This window comes from Schistocerca gregaria, chromosome 3 (genome assembly GCF_023897955.1).
Source record: "Schistocerca gregaria isolate iqSchGreg1 chromosome 3, iqSchGreg1.2, whole genome shotgun sequence".
Taxonomy (NCBI): Eukaryota; Metazoa; Arthropoda; class Insecta; order Orthoptera; family Acrididae; genus Schistocerca; species Schistocerca gregaria.
In genome coordinates this window covers 896,327,706-896,344,532 of record NC_064922.1, presented here as the reverse complement: position 1 = coordinate 896,344,532, position 16,827 = coordinate 896,327,706, and the positions used below count along the sequence as shown (strand labels likewise).

The 16,827-nt window shown below is 43.2% G+C and overlaps 1 protein-coding gene across 1 annotated transcript in view; it reads right to left on the bottom strand.

The window, feature by feature from the left end:
- Positions 1-309: 309 nt before the first annotated feature.
- LOC126355663 (aminopeptidase N-like) overlaps positions 310-16,827 on the bottom strand; it is a 31,657-nt gene continuing 15,139 nt past the window's right edge. Inside the window, exons 6-18 of the mRNA XM_050006027.1 lie at positions 12,420-12,575; positions 12,186-12,328; positions 11,959-12,026; positions 9,530-9,611; positions 8,758-8,938; positions 8,488-8,662; positions 5,657-5,970; positions 5,317-5,489; positions 2,521-2,685; positions 2,266-2,298; positions 2,064-2,207; positions 1,455-1,533; positions 310-447 (exon numbers count right to left, since the gene is read on the bottom strand). Of these exons, the coding sequence (XP_049861984.1) occupies positions 310-447; positions 1,455-1,533; positions 2,064-2,207; positions 2,266-2,298; positions 2,521-2,685; positions 5,317-5,489; positions 5,657-5,970; positions 8,488-8,662; positions 8,758-8,938; positions 9,530-9,611; positions 11,959-12,026; positions 12,186-12,328; positions 12,420-12,575 (1,851 nt within the window). The remainder of the gene's footprint in view (positions 448-1,454; positions 1,534-2,063; positions 2,208-2,265; positions 2,299-2,520; positions 2,686-5,316; positions 5,490-5,656; positions 5,971-8,487; positions 8,663-8,757; positions 8,939-9,529; positions 9,612-11,958; positions 12,027-12,185; positions 12,329-12,419; positions 12,576-16,827) is intronic.

Sequence of the window (16,827 nt, the reverse complement as noted above, 5' to 3'; positions counted from 1 at the left end):
GAGTTGCGGACAAGTTTCTATCCTTAGGGGTTGGCTGAGCGATGATAAGTCAGTCAGTTAGTCAGGTTATTGCCTTTTATTTGTAGAGATTATTACCACAATATATGTTGGTAGTCGGTTTTCTTAATATATCGAGTAATCACCACATACTTAGTTATGTAAATTATGAAGGGAAATACACAGAAGAAATTTCAACCAGATTTTGATAGCATATTATTATGTAAATTTCGTTACATTTTTTTGCTGCTAGTTTGCCAGCCTGGTCACTGTGTGTACTTCTGAACACAGGGACTCAGACGATCCCCAATTTCAGAGGTGCCATGATTTTCGTGTGAGCCAGCGAGCTGCAGCGCGGCATGCGGCTGCTCTATTGGCGATGACGTCACGGCGCCACTTTGCGAATGCGACCAGCGACTCGTCCTCCAGAGCGACGGCTGCCTGCAGCACCTGACGAAGGTCACGAGGACAGGGTGAAAGCTCTGTGCGGCAAGAGTACAACGGAAAAGGGAGGGGATGAAATACTTTATCTCAATAAACGATTATATGATGTCCATGTCTAAATGACTGCATTTATTTCTGCATAATACTGATGGTGTCCGCAGCTCGTGGTCTCGCGGTAGCGTTCTCGCTTCCCGAGCACGGGGTCCCGGGTTCGATTCCCGGCGGGGTCAGGGATTTTTCACCTGCCTCGTGATGACTGGGTGTTTGTGTCGTCTTCATCATCATCATCAATCATCCCCATTACGGTCGGAGGAAGGCAATGGCAAACCACCTTCACTAGGACCTTGCCTAGTATGGCGGCGCGGGTCTCCCGCGTCGCTCCCCTACGCTCGGTAAACGGAGTATGGGACTCATCATCATCATCATCAATACTGATGGTATGCTACATGACATATAAATATTGAATCTAAATCTCATTAAATAAAAGTAATAATATCACAAACCAGTGTAATCCCCCCCTCACCCAGTGCTATGACTTTTGTATCCTGTAGAGTTAAATTTATTCACACTCATGAACATGTAATGAACTAACGAAACTATCAAAATATATATCAGTATGATGCATGTTTATAGAAATCCATGATTATGTCTTGAAACTAACTAGCATTTAGACTACTGCAACTATATTTTTATATTATTATACTGGGTCGAAATGCAATGATCCCCTTTAATGTGTTATCTGCAGCATAAACAGCACTGATCGTTCCATAAAAGTCTCTAGTTTAATGTTTCTGACCCTTATAGGAGCAATAATTTGTTTGTCTTTCACTCTCTGCTCCCCACTTTGTGTGTGTGTGTGTGTGTGTGTGTGTGTGTGTGTGTGTGTGTGTGTGTGTGTGTGTGTGTGTGAGTATGTGGCATTAGTGATGCTATTGTCAACTATTGCTCCCATATTCTCTCTCTCCCAAACATAAGTGGGTGCATGAGCAGCACAGCCCCCTCCCGCCGCTCACCTTGTCCAGCATCTGCTCGTCGCGCATCTCCAGTGTGGCCAGCCTCAGCAACTTCCTGGCTGCCTGCTTCTCATCTGGCCTGCAGACACACAGCAGTGACGTCAGACAGGGGTCGAGCAGGACAAAATTTTGGAGTTTAGTGTCACGTCGGTATAAACCTCTCGATACATCTATTAACGTCTCTGTTGGAATATATTGGGATTTTGTTGGAGGAATCACAGGAACAGATGTACACTGTCGTTTAGGTGAAACAATATTCGTCTATAGTGCCATGGATGGATCAAAACTTGAATGCTAATGTACAACCGAGGGAAACTGGGAATGTTCGTTGGGGATGTCTCTGGATGTGTCTCGATGTTCCTGGATGTTGGAGAACTTGGAAAGCATTCTACGTTGAACCATACAGACGGAAAAGATACAAGCAGATGATCTAATAACGAGCTTTAATTAGATTACCTGCTCTGTCAAGACAAGTGCACGTTCCATGTTTGACCATCAAAGTTCATCTTACATTACCATTACTCATCAGTATTTTTTTGTTATTGTGTTGCAGCGCTCTCTGGAGAGAGCCGCAGAGAGCCTGCTGAGGGAGAAGGTGGCTGTACCCACCTGGAGAGAAGGTTTACGCCGCGGCTGAGGAACTGGAGAGCGGATGGAAGGGTATGTCGGCGCTGCAGCAGTCCCTCCAGCAGCCACTGGAGGTGCTCTCTCCGGAAGCCGCCTTTGGCTCCAGTGGCGGTCAGCTCCAGCAGGCTGCACAAAGGAGGTGCTTTACACTCAGTCTCACATTTGAGGACACTCTATTACTTACAGGCTTACAGTCTGTGACACTTCAAGTAAAGTCCTGAAATGAGAAACGGCATTAAAACAGATAATCCAAAATCAAATCGTAATTTCGAAAAAATTCATGCACTGAATGTTTTAAGACCAAGTGAAGTACAAGAAGCTTTCTGAGTCCATTGCATATGCGCCATTTTAACTTACAGTGCATATTTCTGGAACTGGGTTGAAAGATAAATCAGTAGCACCCATCATCATATAGACAATGTTGTGACATTGTACCTACCGTAGCCCATCCACTACCTGTAAGCAGGTGACCCCCAGCACGATGTCGTTTAGCTCAGAGACGATTTCGGTTGTTTGGTACAGATCCATGAGGAAATTGTACGCGTTTTCCCCACCTCGCTGTGCACCGTAGCAGTAGACGACACGTTTCAAGTCTGGTCCCACCCTGCAAAAAAGTAAGGCAGTTGAAAATACAACTTGAACTTCTTGGCGCAGCATGGCTCAGATTCTAATAAGGATCGTCTTTTTTCGATGATAACATAGAATGTTCAGTAAATCTGTAATCTGTGGTATGTGTTACGATGGTGTAACTGGAAAGTCTTACATGGAAGAACGGATTTCTATACTCATGTTGGAGGCGTGGTGTAGCACATAATATTGGAATGTACTAGGAAAATTCAATAACTAATTCAGCACAATTTTTTTCTCGGGCAATTTCAGATCAAGATGTTACAGCGTAAAGTCAAGTGTCGGCACCCAGCCGGGAACGATAGAGAAGAGATGTCTGTGAGAAGAAGTAAGGCAATCGCACGCTGACCGACTTCCCTCCAGGACGACAACGCAACACCAGCGGCCCCTGTATGAAGAGGACATAAGCGCCTCGACCGACTGGTGACAGCCAGTTCAACAGTAGCAGTGTCTATTCAGTTCGCTGGTACTCTCTATGTAGCACAGACTTGGAGCTGTGTATAGTGAAGAAGATTTATTATTTCGTATGTCGCCCTTTGCTTGGGACAAATCTATATAATCGCATATGTGTTGTATGTATTCATTTTGTAATAAAACTCGTTAACATGATTTGTTTGAATGCTTATCTAGCGAATCCAGTAAACACGCTTCCTAGACATCACAGAAGAAATGCGGGATTTGTAGTGGGGCATCGTGGGATATTCCCACTTCAGCCCCTATTGTCTCACGAAATTTCGACAGGTCGTGTCGATATACGTAGCCTTCAAAGTGGCCTCTCTAACAGCAGGAAGCTGTCATTACGTTTGTGCTGGTGATAAACCATAGCATTGTAGATGTTCATATGCACCTGGAAACAAGCAAACGATGAGAAGTCTATCGTCATTGCAACAAGTCGCGTCAACCTGTCCAATCAGCCGCATGTCAGCTGGATGTACACAGCTGTGGCTCCAGTATCGTCAGAACGGGCAGACACTCTCATTGGAGGTGATTGATGGATCACAATGAGACACCGTGACAATGTAAGGCCTCCCACAAAGCTTTGCACCCTAGAGGAGCTCACAAAACTTCATTGGACTGTTCTTCCGTCCTCCATACAGCCTGGATTACACATTTTCTGACTTCCATTTGTTTGGCCTAATGAAAGATGCACTACACAGAAAGACATAAGTGGATGATGGGGAGGTTACTGATGCAGCAAGATGTTGCTCTGATGCCAACCAGTAGAGTGGTACCATGTGGGCATACTGCTCCCCCCCCCCCCCCCCCCTCAGTATGGTGGCTTAAGGCTGTCGCATGGAATAGAGAAAATAGAGAAAAATAGGGTTTTCTAACAAAAACATGGAGAATGATATGATGTATTTGAATACTGCATAAAACCGAAAGAATGTGTTGCATTACCTATTGAACATTCCGTATATAATTGTTGCTGAAGGCCTTCATACAAATTGAAGGTGGGGAGAGGAAAAAGGAAAGGAAGGGGAGGGATCATTGTTGTCATCTGCACTGGGACATTACGCAGGATCGGTGACGAGGAGTGAAAACGCGTACTGGTCCAGGATTCGAACCCGGGATCTCCTGCTTACTAGGCAGGTGGGGTAACCACTGAGCGATCCGGGACACAGTGTTGTAGCCACTGCATGGACTATCTCGGCTCGCTTCACGGCCTATCCACGCTCCCATAGAGCACCACCTATCCGGTGCCCCTGTCCAATTCCTTCATATTCGCTTTCCCGATATTCTCACACAAGAGGTTGGACGTGTTTGTGCATCTGCACTAAGAAGGTGAATTCTTTGCCCAGCTAGGCCTATCAAATTATATGAATGTGTGGTATCTGTCCTTACAGACATGTCAGAAAGAACTGACACCACACATTCATATAATTACATGTAAGCTGGTCCTGTACCTATACTACGATTGAAGCTCTATCCAGTGGCGTATAAACGATACTCCAGTGACGTGTGGGTAGAGGTAACTTGATGCATATGATATCACTCACAGCTGGTTCCTTCTGTTATGCAATAAAGTAAACTTAAGGAACCTTATGAAATGCAGGTATGTATTGAAAGGTAAATACCACTTTTCATTGATGAGTAAGTGACATCTGATGGGTGTACTTGCGTACTTGTGGGTTATAATATTGGTTATTTATTGGTATTACAGTTACTACAAGAAATGTTTAGGACAACAGATGTAGGAACGTATTTCTGATTTAGAGAAAGCTAAAAATTCGTATTAGTGTTTAAGGCTACAAAGTAATGGAGATCTTTTTGAAGTGCATATTGTCTGACTGAAAAAGGTTGCCTTATTACGTAACTGATGATGGATGTATTGGAAGAATGGATTTCGAAATGAAACAGAGCATATAAAATTATGCTTCCTTTACTGTAGCCAAATGTAGGTGACAGTTTCACAGACTATCAATTTCTTTCATTCTACTTCAGAAACAATTTTTTAAATCATGTGTAGTTCAAAAGCTACATTGAATTTTTCAGGTAGAAACTGTAGTTTGTTGAGACAGTTCTCTAGCATGGGATTAGTTCAGGCACTAGCCAAGATTCTCTGCACTCCATGACACAAAGGACAAAGCACTTTGAGCAGGTCACACACTGGTTACTGGAGTTGCCAGGGGCAGCAATGAAGTGTTGCAACTGCTCATACATGGAACTGAGACACGACGGTTCACCATAGTTGCAGGCGATGCTGACAATGATGGCCCGTAGAATGCGGGTCGTGTGGTCTTCTCCGGGTTGCTCTTGGTAGCGCAGCAGGATCGCCATGTGCTGGATCATGGATAGTGGAGAGTGTTGTTGTGCTTGGAAAACCACATACAGGAAACATTAACTGCAATGTGAACAGAAACTATTTGCTGAAACCAGACTTAATGACAGACCAGTAAGTCCAGAGAGAATATATCGATTGCTAGTGATGTGATGTTGCGAGGCCTCACCCTGAAGTCCTCCGCCGCGCCTTCATCGACAAGAAGTTCGAGGTTCCGCAAGACGCCAGGGACGGCCCTCCACGGGATGTAGCCGTACTCGAGCCGCGGGTAGGAGGCGAGCTGCAGGGCCGTGGGAGCGGGCAGCACCTGGCCCGCCCCTGCCAGACTGGCTGCGTCGTCCAGCAGCTGTGCGCGCACCACCGCCGGCACCAGAAAGGGTTCTGCAGCAGCTGCGCTGTCAGCAGCGCCCAGTTCTGCTCGCCGTAGTTCACCCGGTAGTAGCCTGCACACAGTGGACTCCAACACGCAAGGGCAGTCACCTGCTGTCGAAAAACGGTAGTATTATGTATGCATACTTTTTATGTACAATTATTAATAACAGTAGTAGTAGTTGTTGTTGTTCTAGTCTTATGTTGTTGTTTTCTCTTACTTTAATTCTTTTTTTGTTGTTGCTTTGTAGGCGTGTTATATGATCAATCATGTCGAGAATTTTCTTCTTCTTCAAATGATGCAAGGAGTCGAGGCCGCTGATGGTCCAATGAGGATTGGTGTCCAGAGATTTTTGTTCAGGTTGGAGTACCTAATACAAAGCCAATGACAAGCAATTTCACCATTGCTATTGCTAATGTGTGGGAAGATGCATTAGGCTGGTGAAAGAGCAGTTATTTGTGTGCCAATAATGGTCTTTCTTCAGCCAACGTAATTTTCAAACAATCCAACAATGAATCATAATCGTATCCAGTTATGGCTCTGTCTTTTTCTGAGTAATCAACGTGGGTTATTCCTTGAGAATCCCCAAAAATCATTACATGATCTTATGAGTTGATAAAATGGTGTGTGCTTTCTTTGCCGCACTTTCACGAGCCTTTATCCATTGTTTTCACAGCTGTTTTGACTCTGGTGTGTAAGGATGGATTCAGGTTTCATCAACAGTCACAGATAGGTGCAAAATGTCTTGCGGATGTGATTAGCAGCACCATACATTGTGTTTAAATGTTGTGCCAGTTGCGCTTTTGGGCGACTGTGAGCAATCGGAGCGCCCACCTTGTACACAGCTTCTTCACAGCCAATTCTCTGTGCAAGATGCTATGCTCTCTCCCATTTGAGAAGCCTGCAGTCCCAGCACTCTGATGAAATTTTATTCGGCTGTCTTACATTACCATATTATGGATTTCGACAATTGTTTCCTTTGGACAGCAGGAGAGCGTTCGTCTTTGGTGCTTGTCCGACCACGTTTAAATTCATTAATTCAAAAGTAAATTTTCGTCAGTGATGGTGCAGAATCCTCGTGAAATTTATCCAATTCTGTTTTTCGATTTGTGCAGAATCCAACACTTCAAGAGAAAATGTTTAGCAAAGCACTCTTTTACGCAAATTGAATCACAGTAGAACACTGGCAGTCAACTATGCACTGTATGTTGTACATTGTTGAAATTCTTCATATGGTCCTTGGAATAATCAAGCTCACCAACCACGAAGGCGCAACCAAAATGTTCCATTTTTTTCATTGAAATTTACCTCACTTACCAAACCACATTCACAAATATAAGGGCATTGTGGAAAGTGCTATCTTATGATATTACAACTGCAACAGGGCTACAACAGACATTGCTGGTTTGACAGAAATTTAGGCTTATTATCTGGCCTTCCAGATCATCCGATTTTAATTCTATACAAAATACCTGACATCTCTGGAACAGTAGGTGAAATGCAATGATCAATAACCCCACAGTTTGATAAAGCTGTGAAATGTATTTATCAATAAGTGGTTTCATTTGGATGTGCTATAGCTGAAGAAGTTTGTGGGCTTCCTTCCTCGCCGAACAGTGGCCATTACCAAGGCTAGATGCAGTGTTGCACAGTATAAGACTGAAGTCTCCTAGGCCAGACTACTTTTTCAAATGGTGTTTATATTTGATAAGTGTCATCCACGCCCCTGTTCCCACTTATCCTTCAGCCATAACCTTATCGCTCACTTGTGATCCTCCCTGAGAACCTATCATAATATCTAATGTGTGTTGATCGTATTTGGATTTGTTCTGTCATTCAGCCTGTAGTAGAATCAACGATCATGACATGATCACTGTAGAGCAAGACTTTCAGTACATTATCTGCAGTGTGCTTCATGTAATGTTGCAAATAATGGAGATGAAAAAGTTTCTTCACAGAGTTGGCTTATTTCCCTCTCACCTTCAGTAATATCGTCTTGAGCAGATAAGATGGACAATATCCACAGCAGTTTGCTTCCCAATACAGATTTATGATCACACTGATTAAATTTCCAAGAAGAGTGTATAAAAGCTGAAGGGATTGACTTCCTAAAACTCTTTCACTGTGACAGAACACCAATACACCTACACTAAAAATAATTTTTATGAGAAAAATATTTCTCAACACAGTTGTGTGAAATTAAAACTACCAGAAATTAAGTATGAGTCTGAAAATAATATAATATGGTACAGATTCTACTGCATATGCAGTATAAGAACACAAGTGAAATCAAACAACAGGGTGGACAATATTTCAGTGAACAGATTCTGTAGCTTCCATGTACAATTGTCGGAGGACCTGTCTGGAAAAACCTTCGCAATAGCATTTCTGGGGAGTGAGATATGTAGCATCGGAACTATAACTACAGCAGAGGACATGACGAATAGATTCATCACAATTCATGAGACTAATGGCCGAAATTAATGACAGCAATGTGTACTCTTTATAACCAACCAATGTAGTTGTCAATGTAATATGCAGACTGAAATCTTGAGATAATGCAGACAAAAGTTACCAAATTGCATAAACAGTATCAATGTAGTAAAGAGGTGAAAGTACAAGACACTCACCAGTCACATTCATGTTGAGAAGTAGCCAGTCATCTGGCTTTGCCACAGCGGGCACTAGCAGCTCAGAATCCAGCAGCCAGAGCCGTGGAGCAGTCGCCGAGTAGTTCGCCTCAGAGCGGGATGTGTATCTGATGGGCACTGGCCACACGGCGTCCACTTGTGACAGGTACGGTGCCTGCAAAATCACATGGGAGGTGACATTAGGGCTGCAATGGACCACCACAGAGACAGCTGAGTAGACCTCTGTAGGAGGTGGGAAAGTCAAAGCACCTGTGATATGACAGCTGACCCGTCGGAGTAGTTTCTGGAGACAGAGATGAGTGGGAAGCCGCTCTGCTGTAGCCACGGCTGCACCACAGAGGACAGGGAGCCACCTTCTGGCAGGGAAGATGCAGGTGACTCTGAGTCCAGGGCTGACAAGAACAGATCCTCCCATACGTCCATGTATATACTATGGGAAAATGATTAGTTATGTCATCTACAGACTATAAAATAAAGCTAATATATATTTATTTAAGTATGTTTTAACACTAAACTGAAATGGCCACTCCATCTGAGTTAATTCTCCTTGTCTTACCAGCAAGTAAATTGAGCAATGTCCCAGTATTGTGAGATAGACGACCTCTATCAATATTATTTATTGAATTTTTGACAATACGGAACAGCATCATGTCTATTCATTGATAATAAAATTCAAGGTCTACTGCGCAGAAGTGAAGTACTGGGACCAAATATCCACTACTCCATTAATTCTGAGCAGTGGCTTGCACATACCTACGAACCGTGTTTTACATTTTAACAAATATGCCCACATATTCAAGCATAAAGAACTCTAGTAACCAGCAAACTGAACTGTGATGTAATTTTTTAGAAGAGGCTATCCAAATAGGATATTTCTGCCTATTGTTATTCCAGATATATCTACTGAACAGAAAATTTGAGTGAATGATTGGCAGAAAGTAAACATTAACAGTTAAAAGCTTTATTTAATAGAGTCTGCAAGTAAAAGGTTATCTTATGAATTCTGACAAATAATACTTACTTCTGTGTGAGGTACTTGTTGAGGGCTCTGTACAATGGTTCTGATCCCATTATATTCTCTATCATCCAGACAATCGATGCACCTGCAACAGAGATACAAATTAAGAGAAATTTAACGGATCAGAAATGTCAAAGCTGCGTCTACCTTACATTTCGACCTTACTTCACTGGAGAGATAATAACGGATGACTGGAGTGTGAGGTCACGTTATCTAGGTCCAGAGGGCGTAGTACTCTCTCACAGGAGTATGTGACTAATATTTGATCTTCTGAAATGAAACACTTAACAACCATCGTTTTTTAGTCGAAGTAGTGACAGTTGTCAATGAAAAAAGCTTATAGTGAACTCTAGGTGCATTTTCTTAGGCCGGCAGCTGTGGCCGAGCGGTTCTAGGCGCTTCAGTCTGGAACCGCGCTGCTGCTACGGTCCCAGGTTCGAATCCTGCCTTGGGCATGGATATGTGAGATGTCCTTAGGTTAGTTAGGTTTAAGTAGTTCTAAGTCTAGGGGACTGATGACCTCAAATGTTAAGTCCCATAGTGCTCAGAGCCGTTTGAACCATGAATCTCAATTACTTCAATGAATGAAATATTACCTGTTCTGATATTATTTACCTGCAACTTCAAATGCATATAATTTCAAAAAGAAGCACCATTGTCCATATACCCATAAAGACATTATACCTCTATAATTACCCATTTAAACCTTGCACTCTTATTACTGCTTCTCAGTGCTTTACTTTTCAGACCTGTTACTTATCAGTATCAACTGTCTGATCTTACATTGGTCCACAGTCATTAGTTAACTGCACTTATTGTGAAAATGGCTGCTCGTTCCTTATTGGTTTTGGCTGTGACATCCATATACCATAGTTGTCAGCCTCTTTGAATTTTTGCTAACTGTACATTTGGTAAAGGTTATTGTCAACGTCTCTACTTGTTTTTATCTGTTGGAAGTACATATTAAATTTGGGTCAATTGTGTACTTATTAAGGGTTGTCTCCGTTTCTGCTTCATTGTACCAGCTAGAAGTACATTTCAGTTGCATTTACTCTCAACTTATCTTGAATTTTGTGCAATTTTCTATTTATTAAAGGTCATTTTCATTGTTCGATTGCAGTGTGCCAGTTGGAATCTATAATTAAGTTTTTTACCTTTCCAGTTTGTCCGCCAGAGTTTCGAGTCCTCCCTTGGGCATTGATGTGTGTGCTGTTGCTAGCTTAAGCTACTTTATGTTAGTTTAAGTAGTGTGTAAGTCTAGAGACCGATGACCTCAGCAGTTTGGTCCCTTAGGAATTCACATACATTTTGAACACAGTTTGTCTGTTTTGAGAGAACGTGTATTTTATTGCTTAAGGAATTTTGTTGTTGAGACATTTGTATTTCTAAGCGGCATTCCAACAGCTACAACCAGTAGCGGGACTCTTTATCCTTCCTGTATTTGGATGAATGTTATCCAACTGTGTAACGGTTACCTGAGTGTGGAAATTGTTAGTACATTTAATGGCTGCATTGTAATTCATTTGGTTGAGAAAACGGATTGTTGAACTCGCTTGCAGCCACGCCCAGTTGCTGTGACGTCTTCTTGTGTTTGGGATCTAAATACTTCCGGTTTCAAGCTCTGCCCTTAATGGTATAACTGTTAAATTTTGTTTCTAATGATTTGAGTCTATTCAAACTATGACTGCGAGGATTCTGATTCTTTTAATAGGTATTTTTAAAAATTGTAATGATTCTATTGTCGTTAAGTAATATAGTATTATACATGAGACAACAAATGGCGAAATGTTTGGGTCCACATCTCATATGCTTCCCTTAAATCTGTCGCAATCCTGGTTGTGAGGCACCACATTGTAAACAAAATTTTGCTGTCGGCCAAGGGGTCTTTGGTTACCTGGCTTCACACAAGAAATATTCTCTTTAAAGTTTAATACATACTATATTCTTGTTCTGTTTCATGGTGTTTTTTTTGGTGTAAACCTTTTGGGTAATACCTACGCTATCTTTCTTAATATTCTTTGAGGGTCCGCTTAATGTCTCAGACTTGAATTCCCGTGAAGAAATTTATCTAGAAGTGTGTTACTTACTTTACCTGTCTGATTTATTTAAAAAAATTATGTAAACGTTTTAAAAACGTCACTATTGTTAACGTCTTATTTCTTGAATTGGTTTGAGGCTATTATTACTGAATTTACCGGCTGTCTCATTTTGAACGCCTTTAATGGCAAATTATCTTCTATTCCTCTACCTGTTTTTCAAAGTGACCTGTTGTTATAAAAAAATATATATAAATAAATGTTGTTGCCCAAGGATTAATGAAGTTAGTTAGAGGGACCTAGTCCTTCCATGTCATTTCACTGATTCGGTTAATTCCCGATTTTATTGAATTTATTCTTTACTTTCCACATTCAAGTATTCATGAGACAAAATACCTGGTCCACTGGTCATAACCAGCAGGCTGTCTCCTTGATTGTAATACTGTACAAGTAAGACATATGATCTGTATCACGCAATGTACAAAACTATGCGCTACCCAGCTGATCAATCTGACCACTACGATGGGATATGTGATGCTGACTGATTGGTGTTGCCAGTAGTCGCTACTAATGCCGTAGCAGTATTCGTTTTCCGTTGGTCGCTTGCTTAGACCGAATCTCACCTTTTTCGTAGAAGTACTCGCTGAGCAGAGATGTTGGGGCTCTTGGAGAGGGGGTAGCTACCGGGGGCGCCGTCTGCCGGCATGGCGGCCTGCAGCACAGCGTTCACCACGAACGCCTCTCGCAGCTGCCACGAGGGCTGCACCTGTTAACACGGGCCGCACGTTACACTGGCGCTGGCTCCCTCTCGGTGGCCAGTGGGAGGCCGTGCGCTGCGAGGACTGCTCGGAACTCACCAGAGCCGCGGCGATCCACTGGAAGTAGGAGACGAAGCCCTCGGTGAGCCAGAGGTCGTTCCACCAGCTGGGGCTGACCAGGCCACCGAACCATTGGTGGGCCGCCTTGCGTTGGATGACGCCCAGCACTCGCTTCTTGGTCACCTCCGATGTGTACTAATCGTCCACCAGCACACTGCTCTCCCTGCAGTCATCACCACAACATCACGCAACGTACCACTTCTACAGGATGGTTTAATCAACACAATGTCGTATTTGGCAGTGATTATTTTTATGTCCTCCTTGTTCCGTTTGTCATGAGTTATTTTCTCCCTAGGTAGCAGAGATCCTTAATTTCATCTGCTTCGTGATCACCGATCCTCATGTTAAGTTTCTCGATGTCCTCATTTCTGATACTTCTCAATACTTTCGTCTTACTTCGATTTGCTCTCAGCCCGTATTCTGTACTCATTAGACCTTTAATTCCATTCAGCAGATCCTGTAATTCTTCTTCACTGAGAATAGCAACGTTATCTGCAAATCTTGTCATTCATGTCCTTTCATCTTTAATTTTAATTTCACTATTGAACCTTTCTTTTATTTACATCGTTGCTTTTTTATGTATAGAGTGGACAGTAGAGGCAAAGGTTACGTCCCTGTCTTACACCCTTTTTAATCTGGATTGGTCTTTCACTCTTATCTTCCCCTCTTGATTCTTGTACATATACTCTACTACTAGTCTTTCCTTATAGCTTACTCATACTTTTTTCAGAATTTCTTGTAAATTGCACCATTTGGTATTGTCGAACAGTTTTTCCAGGTCAAAAGATTCTATGAACGTGTCTTGATTTTTCTTTAGTCTTGCTCCCATTATTTATTAACCGCACCTTTGGCACTTTTAACTTTCCTGAAGCCAATGTGATCGTCATCTAACACACCCTCAATTTTCTTTTCCATTCTTCTGTATATTATTCTGGTCAGCAACTCGGATACATGAACAGTTAAGCTGATAGTGCGATAATTCTTGCACTTGTTTGCTCTTGCAATCTTCAGAATTGTGTGGGTGATGCTTTTCCGAAAGTCAAATGGTACATTGCAAGACTCATTTATTCTATACACCAACGTATACATTCGTTTTGTTGCCACTTCCCACAATGATTTTAGATATTCTTATGGACTATTATCGTAATCTTTTGCCTCAATTGTTCTTAAGTGTTCGAAAGCTCTTTTAAATTCTGATTGTAATAGTAGATCCCCTATCGCTTCTATATCGACTCCTGTTTCTACTTCTAAAGCGTTGTCAGACAAGTCTTCTCGCTCATAGAGGCTTTCAATGTACTCTTTCCGACTACCAGCTCTCTCTTCTGCATTTAACAGTGGAATTCACATCGCGCTCTTAATGCTACAACCCTTCCTGTTTTAACTTTTCTATATGCCGAGTGTGTCCTCCCGAAAATCATTTCTTTTTCAATTTCTTCACACTTTCATGGAGCCGTTTTCCCTTAGCTTCCGCTCACTTTCTGTTCATTTGTTTCCTAAGTGAGTTGTATTTCTGTATTCCTGGATTTCCTTGAATATTTTTGTACTCTTTCATCTATCAACTGAAGTATTTCTTCTCTTATCCGTGATTTCTTCGCGTTTACCTTCTTGGTACCAATATTTGTCTACCCAAAATTTGTGATTTTCCTTTTCAGAGATGTCCATGCTTCATCAATTGAAAACCTTACTGAGCTATTTCTTACTGCAGTGTCTATAGCCTCAGAGAACTTCAAGCATATCTCTTCATTCCTTAGCACTTTCATATCCCACTTCTTTGAGCACTGATTCTTCCTGACTAGTTTCTTAAACTTCAGCCTACTCTGCACTACACGTAAATTATGATCTGTATCAATGTCTGCTCCTGGGTACGCCTTACATTCCAGTATCCGATTTCGGAATCTCTGCCTGACCATGATGTAATCTAACAGAAATCTTATAGTGTCTCCCTGTCATTTCCAAGCATACCTCTTCTTCTTGTGCTTTGTGAAAAGAGTAATCGCTATTACTAACTGATGTTTATTGCATAACTCAATTAATCTTACTCCTCTCTCATTCCTACTTTTTCTTTGAGTCATAAGTCTTCTGACTGGCTTGATGCAGCTCGCCACGAATTCCTCTCCTGTGTCAACCTCTTCATCTCAGAGTACCACTTGCTACCTACGTCCCCAATTATTGATGGATGTATTCCACTCTCTGTCTTCTTCTACACTTTTTGCCCTCTACAGCTCCCTCCAGTTTTATGGAAGTCATTCCCTGATGTCTTAACAAACGTCCTATCGTCCTGTCGCTTCTCCTCGCCACTGCTTTCAAATATTCCTTTTCCCTCCGATTCTGCATTGAATCTCCTCATTCTTTACCTTATCAGTCACCTATTTTCAACATTCGTCTGTAGCATCACATTTCTAATCCTTCGATTCTCCAACTGCAAAGGTCAATTGTCCCGCAATCCTTTCTTCTACTCCTTCCCTACAACTGCATTGCAGTCCCCCACGCCCATGAGACTTTCATCTAAATTTGCATACTGAATTACCCGTTCAATATCCTCGTACACTGGTCATCCAGAACATTATGACCATCTACCCAACAACCGGATGTCCATTTTTCCACGGATAACAGCGGCGACGCGTCGTCGCATAGAAATAATTAAACCTTAGTAGATTGCTGTAGGGAATTGCCGCCTCATCTGCACACACGAGTCACACTAATTCCCGAAAATTCTGGAGAGAGTGGCGATGAGCTCTAACGCCACGTTCAACACATCTGAGATGTGTTCGATCGGTTTCAGATCTGGCGAGTTGGGGAACTAGCAAATTAACTGGAACCCGCCACTGTGATCCTCTAACAACACCAAGACACTCCTGCCCTTGTGACAGGACGGAATATCTAGCTGAAACAAGTCACTGTCATGGGGAAACATGATCGTCATGTACAACACTTCTTGGCCGTCAACACTTCCTGCACGAGCATCACTGGGGCCATGGACGCCTCCAGAGCATAATGGAGCCGCCACCAGTTAGTCTCAATCCTGCAATACAGGCGTCATTGAAGACAAAGGGCGTGATGAAGAACGCATCGGGATCGTCAGACCATGCAACGCTCTGCCAATGCACCGACGTCCAGAGCCGACGATCACGTGCCCATTTCAGTCGTAGTTGTCGACATCGTGGTGTCAGCATTGGCATGTGGATGGGTCATCAGCTGCGGCTGCCCATCGTTTGGAGTGATCAGTGCGCTGCATGTTCAGACACACTTTACTCCGTCCAGCGTTAAAGCCTTTTACCAGTCTGCCCAGGCTACGACGTCTGATATCTTAATGATATGTGATCGCCCAACCCCTCACGTCCGGACATGATTTCAGTTTGGTTTCGCCATGTGTTGAAGCCACTCACCACACCACTCCGCGAACACCCAGCAAGTTGTTGTTGTTGTTGTCTTCAGTCATGAGACTGGTTTGATGCAGCTTTCCATGCTACTCTATCCTGTGCAAGCTTCTTCATCTCCCAGTACCTACTGCAACCTACATCCTTCTGACAACTTGGATATTCGGGAATCCAGCCGGATGTTCGCGTCGTTCTCGCACGATATTTCAACAGCGTGCCTCGCTGTCTTCTTCAGGTGCTACCTGAGACTGGTCCTTGGGTCGATCGAGTCCAGTATTTATGCCTGGGAGGAGCTGGGCGTTCCCTAATCGGTCCGCGCCGCGTCGAGTGTTCCATCTGTGGTCCGCGCCCGCCAGACTCAGCTTCAACGGACCCCTCCAGTCGCGGATGTTCCGACTGCAATCGGCGCCGGTTTTGGCCGTCCTCAACGGTTGTGGTTGTCATTTGAGGTGTGTCAGACCCGATCTGAGATGTTGGGTACTCTATCTCATGACTGTTACTACGGTTTCCACTTCTGTTGCGTGCTGGGCGCTCCCTAATCAGTCCGCGCCGCGTCGTGTCTTCCATCTGAGGTCCGCGCCCGCCAGACGCAGCTACATTGTCCCTCTCTGGTCGCTGGTGTTCCCTCCGCCGTCCGCGCCCGGCCTGGCCGTCGTCTGAAGTCGAGTTCCTGATCTGGGGTGTGTCAGATCTGGTCTCAAATGTCCAACACCTTGTCTCACGTCTGTTCCCTCGGTCTGCACTTATATTTCTTGCAGAATCCCGGAGTGTCGTGCGTTGAGTTTTCACAAGCTCAAGCGCAGGATTCCAGGCAGTGCTGATTTGGTATCCCGAGTCACAGTTGATTAGATTGTCTGTGACCTTAATCTCAATTGCTTCTTTAATGACACTGTCCCAAAATCTTGAGGTCTGTGTCACAATCTTGGTGTCATTGTAATCCATTGAATGACCAAGTTCCAGACAATGCTCTGCTATGGCTGATTTAGTTGCCTGCCTGAGTCTGGTATGTC